At 48.6% G+C, this 16,802-nt stretch overlaps 1 protein-coding gene across 5 annotated transcripts in view; it reads left to right on the plus strand.

The window, feature by feature from the left end:
• NSD2 (nuclear receptor binding SET domain protein 2) overlaps nucleotides 1–16,802 on the plus strand; it is a 79,004-nt gene that overhangs the window by 27,941 nt on the left and 34,261 nt on the right. For all 5 annotated transcript variants that reach the window (XR_014023329.1, XM_081304581.1, XM_081304582.1 and 2 more), the window contains exons 3-7: nucleotides 737–899; nucleotides 6,266–6,432; nucleotides 6,878–7,360; nucleotides 12,989–13,133; nucleotides 16,684–16,802. Coding sequence is in view for 4 of the 5 variants with exons in the window: in XM_081304581.1 (XP_081160707.1) it covers nucleotides 737–899; nucleotides 6,266–6,432; nucleotides 6,878–7,360; nucleotides 12,989–13,133; nucleotides 16,684–16,802 (1,077 nt within the window). In the remaining variant the exon portion in view is untranslated. The remainder of the gene's footprint in view (nucleotides 1–736; nucleotides 900–6,265; nucleotides 6,433–6,877; nucleotides 7,361–12,988; nucleotides 13,134–16,683) is intronic.

A 16,802-nucleotide genomic window follows, 5' to 3' on the forward strand; every position in this document is an offset into this window, starting at 1 on the left:
CTCAGGCAGGAGATTGCAAGTTAGAGGCCAGTCTCTGCAACTTAGTGAGACACTGCCTTAAGTATTCTGTTGTATTCTGCCAGGTGGTTTGTCACCATATCTAAAAATGACATACAGGGTGGCCTGGACACTTCACTGAGGAAGCCATGTAAATCAGCTGTATCTCAGTGGTAAAGCATCCCTGGGCTCAATTCCCAGTACTGCCCAAAACCCAGAAAACAAAAAACCATAAAAACCTTGCCTGTGTCCAAGAGATGGGGAAACTGAGACTTGGGGAAGCTCTGAGCACTGAAGCGAGAGTGGTGTGCTGGGGCTTGGGTCTCCATGCTTGGTGCTTTTGAGGACTGACCACCTTCAGGCACATGGTTTTGGAATTATGTGGCTAAAGCTCTACTGAGGACCACCCCCTGGCTAGGGAAATAGATGTTTGTGCTGTTGAGTACCTACTGTGTGCTAGGCACTATACTGCTTTTTAGAGGAAGGGGAGAGGCATATAGTTGCCATGGCCTGAAACAGCAAGGGGAACATGCTCCTTTGGGGGCCGTGTATGATCTTTATTTTTTGCAGTGTCAGGATAGAACCCAGCCTGCCACATAGTAGGCTGAGCTATGTCCCTGGCCCTCCACATGTGTTTTGAACCTATAGCTGGATTAATCTTGGTCTTCCACAGGTGGAAGGCTGGATTGAGGGTAGTAATTGGTTGTGTTAATGTTTGTCTTTTGTTATTCATCTTCAGATTCCAGTTAAGAAGGAATCCTGTCCAAGCACAGGCAGAGACAAAGATCAGCTGTTGAAGTACAACGTTGGTGACTTAGTGTGGTCCAAAGTGTCGGGCTACCCCTGGTGGCCCTGCATGGTTTCTGCTGACCCACTCTTGCACCACTACACCAAGCTCAAAGGTATGGCACCCCTCCTACACCTTTTTCCTGCGCCCCCAGGCCTCTTGCTTGTGCTTCCTTCAACAGAACTACCAGAGTTGGCTTTCTCAGCGTTTTCTGAGGTTAGAAATGATGCAGGTGTGATATGTGGCAGCTGTTCAGTGTGCACTTCACCTGCCAGTTAGTGTCAAAGGAAGAAGGTCTTTGCCTTGAATGACTTTCAGACTTTATGACTAAAAATGTACTACATGTAGTGATTGTTTTTTTCAGCATGATTTTCAAAATGGTATTTTATACTAAGTTTGAGTTTTACAAGCATCCAGATTATCAGGCCTGTGTGAAGAGGGAAAGACCAGTAGAAATGATCACTTTATCTTGATGAAACTTGAGTGGATAAATTGGTGCCAGGAACAGCTGAGGAACATTTTAGAGTGTAATATGTTACCAGTTCACAGCAAGTACCTAAATAATTGGATTGCCCATACATATGTATTGAAGGAAATGTAAACAAAAGGTCAGGTGGTGGTTAGATTCTTCTGGAAAGTTCTACAGGGAAGTTTTAGTTTGGTTTGAAGGAGGTGAGATGTGTTCAGTACAGAATTGGGTTGAGCTCGCTGGTGTCCTCTGACCTCTGCATCCTTCAAGATGTGGGCAGCCAGACTATGGCTGGGCCAGGCTCACTGGTCAGCCTTGTGTGGAACCTCAGTGGCACATGTGTTCCCCGGTCTCTGCCAGAGGCCTGAGCTCTCCAGGAATGGTGACGTTGCTCCTACTTGGGTCTGGGTCTTCATGCTGGTGGCATTTCTGGCTTGTCAGCTGGCTGTGGGAACAGGTGGCTCTTTGTGGGTGGAGGATGACGGTGCTTTCTGGCAAGGGTATGGTTTCTGCCGTACCAGGAAGGGGTTGGGTTCAGGATGAAGAGGACCTGAGTGTACCACCTATGCCCTGCTCTGCCTCCTGTCCTGGGGCCCCAGTGCAGGTATGCTCCACAGGACATGGGCCTCTAACTGGCTTCCATTCCATCTCCCTGGGGGACCTTTGGTATCCTGGCTTTGCCAGAATTGAAGGAGTCCTTCCCAAGAGGCTGCAGGAATTCCAGGGTATACCTTAGGGCACCTGGACCTAAGGTGAGAGAGGACATGTTGGTCAAGTGGGATCTGAACCTTTGTGCAGTCCTGGTGCAGGCACATGTGCATGTGTGTGAGGGGTTTCACTTCTGCACTCCCCAAAACTGAGCCTGGGCCCTGCACAACAGATCTTCTGACTTCCATATCATTTGTCTGCTTGGCACCAGTGTCTGGGGATTTTTCCTTGCTTATACAAAGCTGTTTAAATACAGTTTCTCACTAGGACAGTGGATATGCATTTTCTGTGGCTAGATCTGTCAGTGTCTGCATTATCTGCGTTGGGGCTGAACTGGGAAACTGAGGCATGGAGCCCTGGTCTCTTGTCCTTGTGGCTTTTGTGTGCTGTTCTTGTTATTGTTATAGACACCAGACCTTGTTGGCATCTTCAAGGCTTCTCTTGCTTCCTAGAGCTTCACCTCTGAGGCAGTTTTGTCCCTTTGTGGAGTCCTGAGTGCAGGAATGGCTGCTGTCAATTCCACAGGCTCCACAGAATCTGGAGAGAGAGACTGGTTCAGCCACAGGGCTACCTGCAGTTTAATGAGGCGTGACGGGGAGCAAGGAAGCACAGTGCACAGCCTGGCATCAGGACGGTTAAAGGAGACCAGAGAGGGAGTCAGTGGCAGCCATCATCTTAAGACTGTGATTCGTGGCTATCAGAGATTGGCAAGCAAGCAAGGAAGGGTTATTAACCTGTATTGCTGGGACAGCTGGTTAATTTTGGAATAAAATAGGACAATGAGATACTCACCTCTCAACTGGAACCAGAAATGAAATTCAGCTAGGAACTGGGCTGCGGCTCAGCGGTAGAGCACATGCCTAGCATATGCGAGGCCCTGGGTTTGCCTCAGCACCACATAAAATAAATAAAGATATTGTGTCCAACTACAACTAAAATATATATATATATATATATATATATATATATATATATATATATATATATATATATTTTTTTTTTTTTTTTTAAAGAGAGAGAGAATTTTTTAATATTTATTTTCTAGTTTTCGGCAGACACAACATCTTTGTATGTGGTGCTGAGGATCGAACCCGGGCCGCACGCATGCCAGGCGAGCGCGCTACCGCTTGAGCCACATCCCCAGCCCCGAAAAAAAAATATATTTTTAAAAAAATTTAAAAAATGAAATTCAGCTAGATTAAAGATACTCATGAAAGAGGAGAAAACTGGGTAATATTATCAAATTTCTAGTTAGGGAAGAACTTAAAAATTATCATTATATAACAGCCACAACATGTATTTCATATCTGTCTATATTCATTTTCATTAATAAGAAGTTTTTTCCAACTATTAACATAATGGGAGAAGTCACAATTTGCTTAATATTCTTGAATTTTAGGCATTTTCAGATTAATTTGCATACTTTGTACAAATCAGATTGTACTGAAAGTGGCAGAATGCTTGCGTAGCATGTTTAAGGCCCTGGGTTTGATCCTTAGCACACACACAAATAAATACACACACACAAATAAATACACCCACACATACACACACACACACCCTAATATAAGAATAACATAAATAAAAACTAAAAGCTGGGTGTGGTGGCGCACACCTGTAATCCTTAGTGGCTTGGGAGGCTAAGGCAGGAGGATTGCAAGTTCAAAGCCAGCCTCAGCAATTTAGCGAGAACCTGTCTCAAAATAAAAACATAAAAAGGGCTGGTGATGTGGCATAGTGGTTAAGCTCCCCTGGGTTCAATCCCTCATACCATAAAACACAACAAACAAAAACCTAAAAGTTACCTAAAAAATTATGCTCAGATTAATTGTGAAAATTCATCTCCTACTTTTCCCCCTTTCCCCAAAGGTAATTTTTTTTTAACTCATTAAACTCTCTTTTCTTCTGATTTTTTTTTTTTTAAATATTTATTTATTTATTAGTTATTGGCGGACACAACATCTTTGTTTGTATGTGGTGCTGAGGATCGAACCCGGGCCGCACGCATTCCAGGCGGGCGCGCTACCGCTTGAGCCACATCCCCAGCCCCTTTTCTTCTGATTTTTTAAAAATATTTTGTTTTAGTTGTAGTTGGACACAATACCTTTATTTTATTTTTATGTGGTGCTGAGGATCAAACCCAGCTCCCTGTATGTGCTAGGCGAGCGCTCTACTGCTGAGCCACAACCCCAGCTCCCTTCTCTTCTGATTTCAACTGCTAGTTTTTATCATCTTAGATATTTTCTGCTGACTTTTTATTATGGAAATGAAGATTAATTCTTCACCCTTTTTCTATTTCTTTCTCCTGTTTTCTACATATGATTAAGGTACTTTTAAAATTTTCATAAAAGAACTACTTACATAACTTGGATTATATAAATATTATTTGATGAAAAGTTGTGTTCTATAGTTACATTTTCTTTCTTGGACAACCTTTTGTTTTTCCTGGAGTTATTGCTTTCTTAAAAAACTATGTACTCGGGCTGGGATTGTAGCTCAGTGGTAGAGCACTGGCCTCTCACACATAAAGCCCTGGGTTTGATCCTCAGCACCACATAAAAATAAATAAATAAAAATAAAGACATTATGTGCATCTACAAATAGAAAACAAGACAAAACAAACAAAACAAAAAAAAATAAGAGCAGCAAGAACTGGTGTCTGAGCCCCTCTTTTCTGCCCTTTGGCTTGTCTCTGAACCCTGGGCTGTGACCAGGACTCTGTGTAGAAGTGTCCCTGTCTTTCCCCTGTGGGCCTCAGAGCGCCCTTCTTCCCTTGCCTGCTGCGCTCTTGCCCTTTGGCATGGGCACCCTTTGCTGAGTGGCATGTGGTGCTGTGCTCCTCTGTGCTCTTTGGCGGTTGGCCTCTTTGCTCATCTGTCCTGTGGTGCTGGGGTCCAGCCAGGCAAGCGTTCCCACCCACCGAGCTACGCCCCAGCCTCCAGGTACGTTTTGGGTATCCTCCGAGAGTGTGTATAGGAGGTACATTCGAGTCCCTGCCATTCAGATCAAGCTGGTTTTCTGTCCTCATGATTCATTATGGTTTAGCTAGGTATGGAGTTTTGCATTAAGAATGATTCCCCTCAGAGAGTTGAAGGTTTTACTCCATTTTTTCCTAGAATACAGAGTTTTGGGCCACCATCCTCCCCATCCCCAGATACTGGGGATTGAATCCAGGGTTCTGTACCACCGAGCTATACCCTGGCCCTTTTTATTTGGAGATAAGGTCTTGCTAACTTGCTGAGGCTGGCCTCAAACTTTGATAGTCCCACCTCAGCCTCCTGAGTCACTGGGATGACTGGCTTTTGTGGGAGATCTTTGTCTACCCAGCCTTCTTGATGAATTGTATTTTTGTAGTTGGCTGTTTCCTTTTCTGTGTCTCATTTTGTAGCATTTTTTAGGTGTTTCTCTGGGTGTCTTTTCTGTCTTGCCCCATGTCTGTGGCCCTGCTGAGGGCCCAGGACTTCCTGTGTGTTTGACCTCCTTGAAGTGGAGGTGTCCCTAATCCCGAGTGCTCTGTCTGGGGCCTGTGTCAGAGCACAGTGTGTTGAGCACTGCCTGCAACCGTGAGTGGGAGACTCTGGTTTCTGGCCTGGCAACAGCCACACAGTGGGACATTTCTAAGACATCATGCAGAGACTTTCCTTGGTGTTTCATTCCCCAGGAACTCTGCTTTGGTTTCCTGTGGCCAACCCAGAGCATAAGGGGACCGTCTTCCCTCCCTCCCTCCCTCCCTCCCTCCCTCCCTCCCTCCCTCAGCCCAGAGACCTGCCCTCCTGCTGGCTTACCTGTTCCAGCTCTCACTCCACCTCAGCAGCATCTGCCCCGCCTTGGGTTTGGGGGCCAGTGGTCTCTTTGTTCACCTGGCTCCTGGCTGTGTTGTGGCTTCTTCCTGTACCTAAGAGTGACAGCAGTGGGTGTCTGAGGGCGAAGCTTTGCTGTGGTTGCAGTTTCTCAGAGGCTGTGTGCCCTCTCTCCAGGTGCGGTGAGCAAGGGATGGCCAGCTGTCAGGATGGGTGGGTCGTGGACCCTGCTCCTGGCCAAGCCCCTTGCTGCTGCTCTGCCCTCTCTGGTTGTCTGGCACCTCGAGGCCTTGAGAGGCAGCAGGTGAAGGAGCACACGTCCTCCCCTTCCTTCCCAGCAGCCTGTGCTCCCTCTGTTTTTGTCAGAGCATGGTGGGCACAGGAAGCCAGGGCTCCCTCTGTGGCCAGTGGGCTCGCGTGAACAGCTTCAGAGTGACAGTATGCTTTGCCTAGTTTCATCCCGAGTTTTAACATTAATGTTCTAACGTTTTGTCTTAAAATCAGGTCAGAAAAAAAGTGCACGCCAGTATCACGTACAGTTCTTTGGTGATGCCCCAGAGAGAGCTTGGATATTTGAGAAGAGCCTCGTAGCTTTTGAAGGAGAAGGACAGTTTGAAAAATTATGCCAGGAAAGTGCCAAGCTGGCACCCACGAAAGCTGAGAAAACCAAGGTGATAGACATTTTTTTCATGTACTTTCAGTCCACGCTTTATCATTTAAGTTGTTTGTTTTGAACTTAATAATTGCTTGAAATTGCTTCTTAAATTGTTGTTGTTCACTCTGACCAAATATACTGTGATATTTGGCAAGTGACAAACTTGCAGACAACTTATTTCTCCTTTATTCATTTGTTAACTCCCAGAAATAACTTGTTTTATATTTTTTATTATCCTTTATGTATATATAATTACATAAGTTAATGCAATTGGAATTGATTTCTAGTTTAAAGAAACAATAGTTATTGGCTCAGTTCTGTTTAAAAATCCTCTTAAGTTAATTGTTAATCTAAGTTATCATTTCTGATTTCTAAATGTATCTGAACTGTAAGTCTCTTTTAAAGTCAGCTACCTTTTATGTCTCTGCAAAACTCTTTTAATGTCTTTTGCTTCTTTTCAGCTGTTGAAGCCTATTTCAGGGAAACTGAGGGCCCAGTGGGAAATGGGCATTGTTCAGGCAGAGGAAGCCGCAGGCATGTCCGTGGAAGAGCGGAAAGCCAAGTTCACCTTCCTCTATGTGGGGGGCCAGCTGCACCTCAACCCACAGGTGGCTAAGGAGGCTGGCCTTGCTGTGCAGACCTCCGGAGAAATGGCAGCGTCCACAGGGCCCAGTGAGGAAGCTGCCGCAGACCCTGGGCCCATGAGAGAGGAGGGTGTTCCTATGAAGAGAAGGCGGAGAGTCAAACGGTCCAGCTCTGCGGAGCACCAGGAGAGCGACCCTGGCACAGAAAAGAGTTCTCCTCAAAAGATGGCAGAGGCCGACCCCAAAAGAGGAGTGGGTTCTCCTCCTGGGAGGAAAAAGGCCACGCCCTCTACTCCAAGGAGCAGGAAGGGAGATGCAGCTGCCCAGTTTTTGGTCTTCTGTCAAAAGCACAGGGATGAGGTCAGTATTCAGATGGGTTCTGAGGAGTGCTTCATATGCCCGAGTTTCCAAGTTGGGGAGCATTCCTGTGCATGGCTGGCTGCTGCTTGGCTGTTGGGCAGCAGCAGCCATTTTGACCCCTTGGGACCAAGACTGCCTGCCTTTGCCCCTGGGTTGCTGCCCATGTTCCTTTAGGGGGGTGGGCTTCCCTGGGGCACTCTTGGCCTCAGCGTCTAGCTCCAGGTGAGCCTTTGCTGTAGATGGCTGTCCTGAGGCTTCTGGCGCGGCCCTGCTCACCTGTGAAGCTGACGTCTCCACATCGGGATGTTGAGGACGTATCCTACGGTGTCGGCACGGGCAGTAGTAGATAGTGGTTGGTGGTTCTGATAAGGCACAGGATCTTTGGCTCCACCATAAGGAATTGAGACTCCTGGTTTGGTGGTGTGGTCACGTGAAGTGAGTGGGTTCTAGTCTAGAACCTGAAGCCTTCTTATTGTAGTGTTCTTTGTGACTTCACTTTCTCAGGAACTTTCTGTTCAGGAGTCCACACCTACATGGTACCTGAGGTTCCAGTGGGAAGCAGAGTCCTCCCCAGGCACTGACCCTGGGTGTGTGGTCAGTGTCTGCTCCTTGGCAGGCGGCTCAGCACAGAGTGGGGCCATGAGGAGCTCTAGGGATATGTAAATGTCGTTTGTGTTCCTGCCCAGGAGTTAGGATCTTCCAGAGAAAGCATCTGAGTAGTGCCTCTCCAGAAGGTCTGGTAGGGCTCTTCTCAGGAGTGAAAGCCAAAGTTCAGGACAGAAAATCCGTCACTGTGATTCTCTGTGTAGCAGATTAATCGACCGTCTGCACTGATGGAGCAAAGACGTTTGGTGCAAGTCAGCTTTGTGATGAAAAAAGGAGTGGAAGGGAACTCTCTGAGTCCATTGAAGTGTCAGATGTCCTCGCAGGGGTCCTCCGATGGCGGTACCGAAGCCCCACTAACAGCACCAGTGGGACTGCTTGCTTCCTTCCCCATGTACTAGGAGCTGCATGCTGCAGTGCACAAGGCAAGAGGGAGCCGAGAGGCAGGTGGTGAAGGAAGGGGAGCGGGGCTGGCTTGCTGAGCTCCCTGTGGGAGATGCAGGAAGTCTTTAAGATTAGTAGGAGTTCACCAAGGCTGTGGACATGTGATCACTGCCTGAGGGCAGCAACAAAGACGAAATATAGTGTTTAAAAAGAGGAGACAAGATTTGCATTTCCGAGGAACAGATGTGTGGAATGGTGTGTGGCTTTGGAGAAACCTAGATATACTCACTGCTGGCCAGGTCAGGATTCTGCAGCTGTTGGCTCCCTCTTATAATCTACAGATTCAGTGCTGACACAGCGAACCTACCAGTGTGAACGATGCTAATCTGGCCACAGGGCCCCTGACTAGACAGGGAGTTCTGTTGTGAAGATGTTGACACTAATGCTGGGGACACCGCCTAGAACAGGGCCTAGGAGTAGACTTCCAAGTGGTGGAAGTGCGTGGGAAAGAGCTGCAGGCCAACAGGGTGAGATGGCTGCTCTGGACACCACTCTGGGACCCTGGGCAACTTAAAAAACTCAGCAGACCTGGGGAGAAGAGAGCTCTTGAGTAGACCGGCCAGTGCTGACAAGTTGGGGTGTGAACATCAGAGGGTGGCCTCAAGGGTAGCCTGAGGGTGCAGGTGCTGCAGCATTTGCCTCTGGAGTCCAGAAGCAAAAGGAAGCCCTTGAGTCAATGTGACTGGGGATGGGGGACAGGGGATGGGGGCGGCTATGGGAGGTGTGTGCTCTGGGAGGAATGGCTGTCCTCAGTGGCACAAGTGTGATCTCAGTTACCTGTGGCTTAGGAGGCACTTGGTGGTTTCCATGCTCTTGTGGTATGTTGGAAACAGTTTAGTAAAGATGCAGAAGCAGCTGCTGTGTGCTTGCCACCCGTCAGTGCACACTCGTACCTGGTGCTCAGGATGCTCCACAGTTTACCTCATCCTGTTTTGTGGCTGACTGCTCTGAGCCCACAGGTGAAAGCCTCTCCTTTACTAGTGGCATTGCAGGCAGGAAGCAGAATCGGGCATGGCCCTGACTGTGCACATGCATGCGTGAGCTCAGAGCCCACAACTGTCGAGCCACAGGAACTCCTGGCTTTATCATGGATCTTGGCCTGATGAACCACCCCAGTTGAAAATTCCATGCGTGGAAATGCACTGAGTGTGCCTTACCTGCCCAGCAGGCTGCTCTGCCTCGTGGTGCATGGTGGTGGCATTGGTTTCTCTCACCAATGAGAGCCAACCGAGCGGCACTCACTGCTGCTGCCCTGCATGGTGAGAAAGGGCTGTAAAGAACGGTGCCATCCTGGAACTCGTTAGAATTCAAAGTTCACAGCATGATTTCTACTGACACCATGGAAATGGGAAAGATCTTGGTCCCAGTCTGTCCAGATGTGGCCTTGTTAGGTGGATTTCAGTGCGTGGCCCTTGCTTTAGCAGCCCAGGCTTCTTGCGAAGATGCTGTCTGTGTTCCCCTGAAGTGTCTAAGCTGGAGAGAGGTGAAGAGCAGAGACAATGAGCACCTGATGTAGGGAGGGTTCTATTGCCATTTGCCTGTGGTTCCTGCCACAGAGCTCTGTGAACACCCCTCACAGTAACCTGGTGGCTGAAACCTGCTGTGGGTGCTGCGGAGCCAGTGGGAAGTGCTAGGAGGAGCATGAGCCTTCTGGGGACTGCCCACTATGTCGCTTGCAGGAGGTTGAGTGAGAGATGAAAGTGCGAGAGAAGCAGCGTGGAGTCTTGCGGGATCTTTGAAGTCCTCGTGGAGTTGTGTTGGGTTCCCAGTGACAAAAACACTCAGGGTCACTCCAGGGGAACTAGGCTGCGCAAAATAACCACACAAGAGACAGAGACACCTTTTTATTTTGGAGGTCCTGTGACGGCTACTCTGACCTTAAAGGGTCCACAGAAAGAGAGCGCATGCTGACCCCTTTTATTGAGGAGAAGCCATTCAAATGAGGCAAGGGGTCAGGTTTCAGGGGGCTGAGTCTAGCTTCCTGAGTATGCTGTCAGCAGGTTGACTGACACCTAGGTAGGCCACACCCAAGGGCACATAAGAGAAGGGGACACACAAAGGGTGTTTCCATGGAACTTTCTATTCCATACAGGGCAAGGGGTAATATTATAAAGGCACAGGTGAGCATAGCTCCACCTATGGGGCTGCAGGAAGGCACACCTGTGCTTGAAGACACATTTGTTACATTTTTACTGCTCTCAAGATGGGGGCTGCCATCTACAGCCACTTGTAAGTGGCCAGATCAACCTGTACACTTGGAAAAATGAGAATTCATACCCCATTTGATTCAAATGTATGATATGTCAAGATCACTGTATTGTCATGAGCAACTAATTAAAAAAAAAAAAGAAAGTGACCAGATCACTGGAAGTGACCACGTCACTGGAAATGACCACAGTGCCTCAAACCAATCAGGAAAGGAAAATGCTGGTCACATGATGTGGAGGCCTCCCACAGAGTTGTGGCGGCCTAGCCTCTTTGGCTTGGGAATGTCAAGGAGATAGATGTACAGGATCAAGATCCGGGAGGTTGATTGCTGAAATTCAGATCTGTGCATGTGATGCTCTGGATGGAAGTGGATAAATAAAGAATGTTGAGTGGTGCAGGATGACAAGCAGGAGGAAGGTGGCCTTGGGGGGACTCAGGAGTCTGGTGAGTTTAGTGAGTCAGCTGGGAGCACAGCACGATCTGTGTTGAGGACGCTGGGGCAGGGATGGGTGGCCAAGGAGGGCATTGTTGGCCACGTGGTTGTGCCTGTGGAACTGATGCGCAGCACAGAAGCCTTTGCTGGAGGAAGGTTGAGATCTTGGTGCCTGCTGAGCTGGGAGGGGTGAGCTCATGCAGCAGGTGAGGCTGCAGGCAGACGGACAGAAAGCCATGCCTAGCCAAGGGGAAGACACCCAAGTCAAGTGACAGGATTGGTGTGAGTGGGGCAGGGAATGCCCAGGCAGGGGTAGGAAGAGAGAACCCTTGTGGTGCCTTGAGGCCAGAACCAGACTTGAAACTGCAGAAGGTGTCCTTGAGGTGGGAGGTTGCAGGCTGTCAGGCTAGGTGTGTCTGCAAGTTGCTGCTCACCTTCATTTGGAAAGGTGATATGGGGAGGTGGTGGGGCTGTCCCTGTCTAGTTAACAGGCTGTAGCAGAGCAGAGGTTAGGGGGAAGTGGGAGAGTGGATGGAGGAGGGCAAGGTTTGTGTTTGGTGGCAGGTTCAGGTGTTGACCGGGCAAGTGGTAGATCCAGGTGGTGATGGTAACCAGCTAACATTTATGCTCTGAATGCGGACGCTGCTCACATTCTACACCTTCACTTGCCTGCGTTCACAAAAGCCCAGCGCCCAGCATTGGAATCCCATCTGGTCCCAGAAGTGCTGGTAGGGCTCTGCTGGTTAGAAAAGTGTCATCCTGGGGCCCTGCCATCCATGAGGTCTCTGTCCCAATGGTGTTGCAGTGTGAAAACAACCCCAGGCAGAACGGCAACACCAGCTTGTGACTGAGTTCCCATGAAGCTTTTTTTTTTTTAAGAATTTTAACTTTAATTTAATTTAATTTATTTTTATGTGGTGCTGAGGACGCTGGGGCAGGGGTGGGTGCTTCACATGTGCTAGGCAAGTGCACCACCACTGAGCCACAACCCCAGCCCCCCCATTGAGCTTTGTTTGTGGACACTAATCTTTGAGTTTTCTGAAATTTTTGCATGAAGTGAAATACTCTTCTTTTTTTTAGCCTCTGAAAAAATAAAAAAATGATTCTTAGCTCCTGGGTCTTTCTGAAAAGGGAAGTGAGCCATAGTGGGCTGCACCCCTTAGTGTGCTGGCCCTTGTGCCCTCCCCTTTGTTGGTGCCTCTCCATCTTGGTGCACATGGGAAACAATACAGAGGCCAGCCCACTGGGCTGAACTGGGATGTGGTGGGATCTGAATACCATAGGTGTCAAGCTCCTGAGGCTGTGGCTGTGTGTGCCGCCAGATCACTGTGACACAAAGACACAAACCACCTGGAAGCCTCCTGGCCAGGAGGTCTGGGAGGGGCCTGGGGGTCTGTGTTGCTAGCCAGTCCTGGGGTGCTGGTGCTGAGTGACTGGAGGGGCAGAGAGGCCCTGTCTCTGGGCTGTGCAGTGATGGTCTTGAAGCGCTGGGGCAGGAGCAAGGAACCCCTCCTTGCTGGACCGCTTTTACTGTTCCTCTGGGGTGAGCACTGGAAGATGGATCCTGGGTGCTGGGGCCTTGAGAGGAAGCCTGGCTAGGGCCTCACTGTAGGCTTGGGGGAAGCGCTTCTGTGGCCTTGCTTCACTACTGACATCTTGGGGGTATAGAAAACTGACCTACAAATGCATTTAGTGATTTTGGAAAAGTAATGTTTTTAAATTTTTTATTTTTAACCATTTATCAGTATTCTCAATGAGTTCTCAATGAATCACAACATTAGTTAAGTGTTATTTTTCTTTTAGTTTTTTCTGAGAAAAAGCTCCATGATGCAGGAATAAAAATGCCACATGCTAAGTTGGAAAAGGCTGTACATTTCATCTGTGCAAAGCAGGAGTGAGTTGGTGATCAGGCCTTCTCTGCTTCCTATGCTTGCTCACAGGTTGTTGCTGAGCACCCTGACGCCTCAGGCGAGGAGATTGAAGAACTGCTGAGCTCCCAGTGGAACATGCTCAATGAAAAACAGAAGGCACGCTATAACACCAAGTTTGCCCTCGTGACCTGCACCCCGGCTGAGGAAGACTCTGGTAATGTGCGGCCTGTGTGTGTGGCCGGCCGCTGAACCCCACCCTTGGGGCGCAGGCAGAATGTTCCTGCTGTGACGGGGCAGCCTCTGCTGTCTGTGCTTTCTTTCTTGTCCTGGAGCTGTGTCTTCTGGTCCTCTGCTGGCCTGCAGGTCCCTTGCTATTGTTCTTGGGGAGCAGGTGTTCTGGCCATTGTAGTCGCAAGAAAGGTTTTTGTAGGAGAGGACAGAAGAAGGAAGGGAGCCAGGCCATTTCTAGGACCCCAGGCTTGGGGGGACAGGTCTGACTTCAGGCCTGTGGCCTGGCATTGGCGCTGCCCAAGCAGCGTGTCCAGTCTTGACTTGTGCTTGGCTCCTCTCGGGCCTGCTTTCGAAGGCTAGGCCTTGTGAGGCCCAGAGAGGGGCAGTTCTTGGCTTGTTTGCTTGAGACCTTGCAGGTGAGGGGGTGACGGGATTGACCTTGGATTGTGTGTCCTTTGGTTCCTTCTGGGCTTTCAGTTTAAAAAATAGAAAGTGTTACTTGGGGCAATGACAAGGTAAAGGAGAGAACAATGTAAGACTTGGAAGACATGCAGTAGTGTCAGGTTTGCAGTCTGTGTGTTCCCAGACTCATAAGTTGTGGAAAACCGCCTTTAAAAAATTTTTTTTTCCTGTTATGGGGCTGGGGCTGGAACATAGGGCCTGCCACATGCTAAGTATGTGCCCTACCACTGAGCCATGTTCCTAAACCTTTCCATTTTATTTAGAGACAGGGTCTTGTTGAGGTTCTTAGGGCCTCACTAAGTTGCTGAGGCTGGGCTAGAAACTTGGATCCTCCTGTCTCAGCCTCCTGAGCTGTTGGGATTACAGGTGTGCACCACAGTGTTTGACTGAAAACTGCCATCTTAATGTAAAAAATAGGCGTGACATCTTTGGGTATCAGAAAAGGTACAGAAAATGTGCATCTGTCAAGGTTCATCATTGAGGAGTTCTGGAGCAACCAGACATAGTGCTGCAAGACTCAGCTGACAGGAGGTGCAGGCCCTGTGAGCTGGGCTGTGCAGGAGTGGCTCCTCTATGCTGGCAGTGATCACACAGGCACAGTGGCACCTCCTTCCCTCACAGGTGTTATTTGGGGCTTTTTAGATCTCCACATCAACTGACTGTGTTGGTCTGGCCTTTTTTTCACGCTGCTTGGTGTGTGCTGCAAGGGCTGCAGCTTAGAGCCCAAGACACACAGGGTCTGCGTGTTGGCCCTAGAGGCAAGCTGGCTGCCTCTGCAGCAGACGCTGCTTGAGAGGAGTGCTTCTGCACAGGGGTGCCGTATTTAAAAAGGAGCTGGGCTTTCCCAAAGCCAGAGTTGCTCATCCTTAAAGAGTGAGTAAATTTGCCTGTGTGTCACCATCTGCCACTTGGGCTTTCCCTGAGCACTGGGTAGATAGTAAAGGTGATGGTGGGTTTCCATCACAGTGTCCATCAGGAGCATGCTGTCTTTGGGTGCCCTTGACCTCTGGCTTCCAGGGGAACCTGGTGCCGCCCAGAGCATGGTGTGCCATTGCTGTGTGCCAGCTGTCCCACTGTCTCACTGCAGACTTCACGTGAATGCCATGTTATTTGCTTCCATGAACAGCTGCTGCCGCCTCATCCCAGTGGAGGGGTGGTGCTCATGAGGTACTCGTGGACAGGCCCAGGAGCTTGCCTCCCGGTGGGAAGATAGGTATAGGAAGATGCTGCTGCTTGCATTTGAGCGAGGCTCAGTGGCAGACCTGCTAGGGAGGTTCTGGCAAGTGGGGCAGACTGGGCTTCATTGTGCTTGTGCTCAGGCTGTGACTTTAAGACCCTGCTGTCCTCTGCTCTGTAGGCCTGTTCCCATGCAGACTTCATGGCCAGCCCAAGTCTGCTGAGGGACAGAACTGGGCCCTACTGCACAGCCTGCAGCTGGAGGTGGGCAGCTTGTGCACTGGCTGCTCAGCACCCCATCATGCCTTGCCACTCTGTTGCTGTTTTGGCATGTGGGGCCTCTCTGGTGCCTCCTCCAGAGGCCTGCTGTTTGATAGGGGGCTGAGTACCCCGTGCTGGTGTTGTGTCCTAACAGTGAGTTTGAGGGTGACAGTGTCCTGAAGAAGCTGATGAGAGTCTGTTAATAAGAAATCCTGAACCTCTAAAAATAAACACTGGCACATTCAAGCTGGTTGTCTCCAGGGTCTGCGCTTGTGTTGTCCACCTGATTTGTTTTTAGGCCAGTCCTGTTTGCACATCTTCTTGGGGATTAGTGATATCCTGAGACATGACTGTGTGGATAGTCAAGCACACACGTAGAAAATGTGTGGCAGGCACAGAGTGCACACCTGTAATCCCACCTGCTCAGGAGGCTGAGGCAGGAGGATAGCAAGTTTAAGACCAGACTCAGCAACCTTGTGAGATGCTGTCTCAACGTAAAAAAATATTTAAAAAGGGCTGGGTGTGCTAGTCGTGGCACACACCTTTAATCTCAGTGGCCTGGGAGGCTGAGTCAGAAGGATGGCAAATTCAAAGCTAGCCTCAGCAACTTAGCGAAGCCCTAAGCAATTTAGCAAGACCCTGTCTCTAAATAAAAAATAAAGGGCTGAGGCTGTGGCTCAGTGGTAGAGCGCTTGCTTAGTACATGTGAGGGACTGGGTTCAATCCTAAGCACCAAGTAAAAATAAATAAATAAATTAAATAAAGATATTGTGGGGGCTGGGGATGTGGCTCAAGCGGTAGCGCGCTCGCCTGGCATGCGTGCGGCCCGGGTTCGATCCTCAGCACCACATACCAACAAAGATGTTGTGTCCGCCGAGAAATAAATATTAAAAAAAACTCTCTCTCTCTCTCTCCTCTTTCCTCTCTCACTCTCTCTTAAAAAAAAAAAAAAAAGATATTGTGTCTGTCTACATCTAGAAAAATATTTTTTAAAAAAGAATTAAAGGGCTGGGGATGTGGCTCAAGCGGTAGCGCGCTCGCCTGGCATGCGTGCGTCCTGGGTTCGATCCTTAGCACCACATACAAAGATGTTGTGTCCGTCAATAACTAAAAAATAAATATTAAGAAAATCTCTCTATCTCTCTCTTAAAACAAAAAAGAATTAAAAATAAAAAGGGCTAGGAAAATATGGCTTAGTGGTTAAGTGCCTGTGGGTTCAATCCCTGGTACTAAAAAGAAGAGAAAGCCTTTGTAGATAAAAATGTAGTGGTGTACTTAGATGTTCTGTAAGGGAATGCATAAGTGGTAGCAGATTGTTCTAAAGTTCACTGGGTATTCTCTCAGTCTTTGAATGTTAGTAAGCAAATACTGGGTTATGTATAAATTTAATACTCTAGTAGGTTAAAATAAAATGATAATAAGTACAAATATGATAATCTCTAAGGTATATTTTCAGTCCCCAGTGTTTTGGTATAAGGAGATTCTGTATGTGGAACATAGGACCTGGGGATTTCAGAGTTGCTGGGAACTTCCCCTAGGGTGGCTTGCACGTCCACTGCCCTGGCCAGGGTCCTGTACTTCGGAGAGCAGCACATGGAGTTTCTCACGTGCATTTCCCCATCTCCTATTTCAAGGTAACATTAACGGGAAGAAAAGAACCCACACAAAGAGGACGGAGGACCCTTCAGAAGATATTGACGTTGAGGATGTTCCCAGGAAAAGACTCAGGACAGACAAGCACAGTCTCCGGAAG

The sequence above is a fragment of the Spermophilus citellus genome (assembly GCF_964194105.1).
Source record: "Spermophilus citellus genome assembly, chromosome: 8".
Lineage (NCBI taxonomy): Eukaryota > Metazoa > Chordata > Mammalia > Rodentia > Sciuridae > Spermophilus > Spermophilus citellus.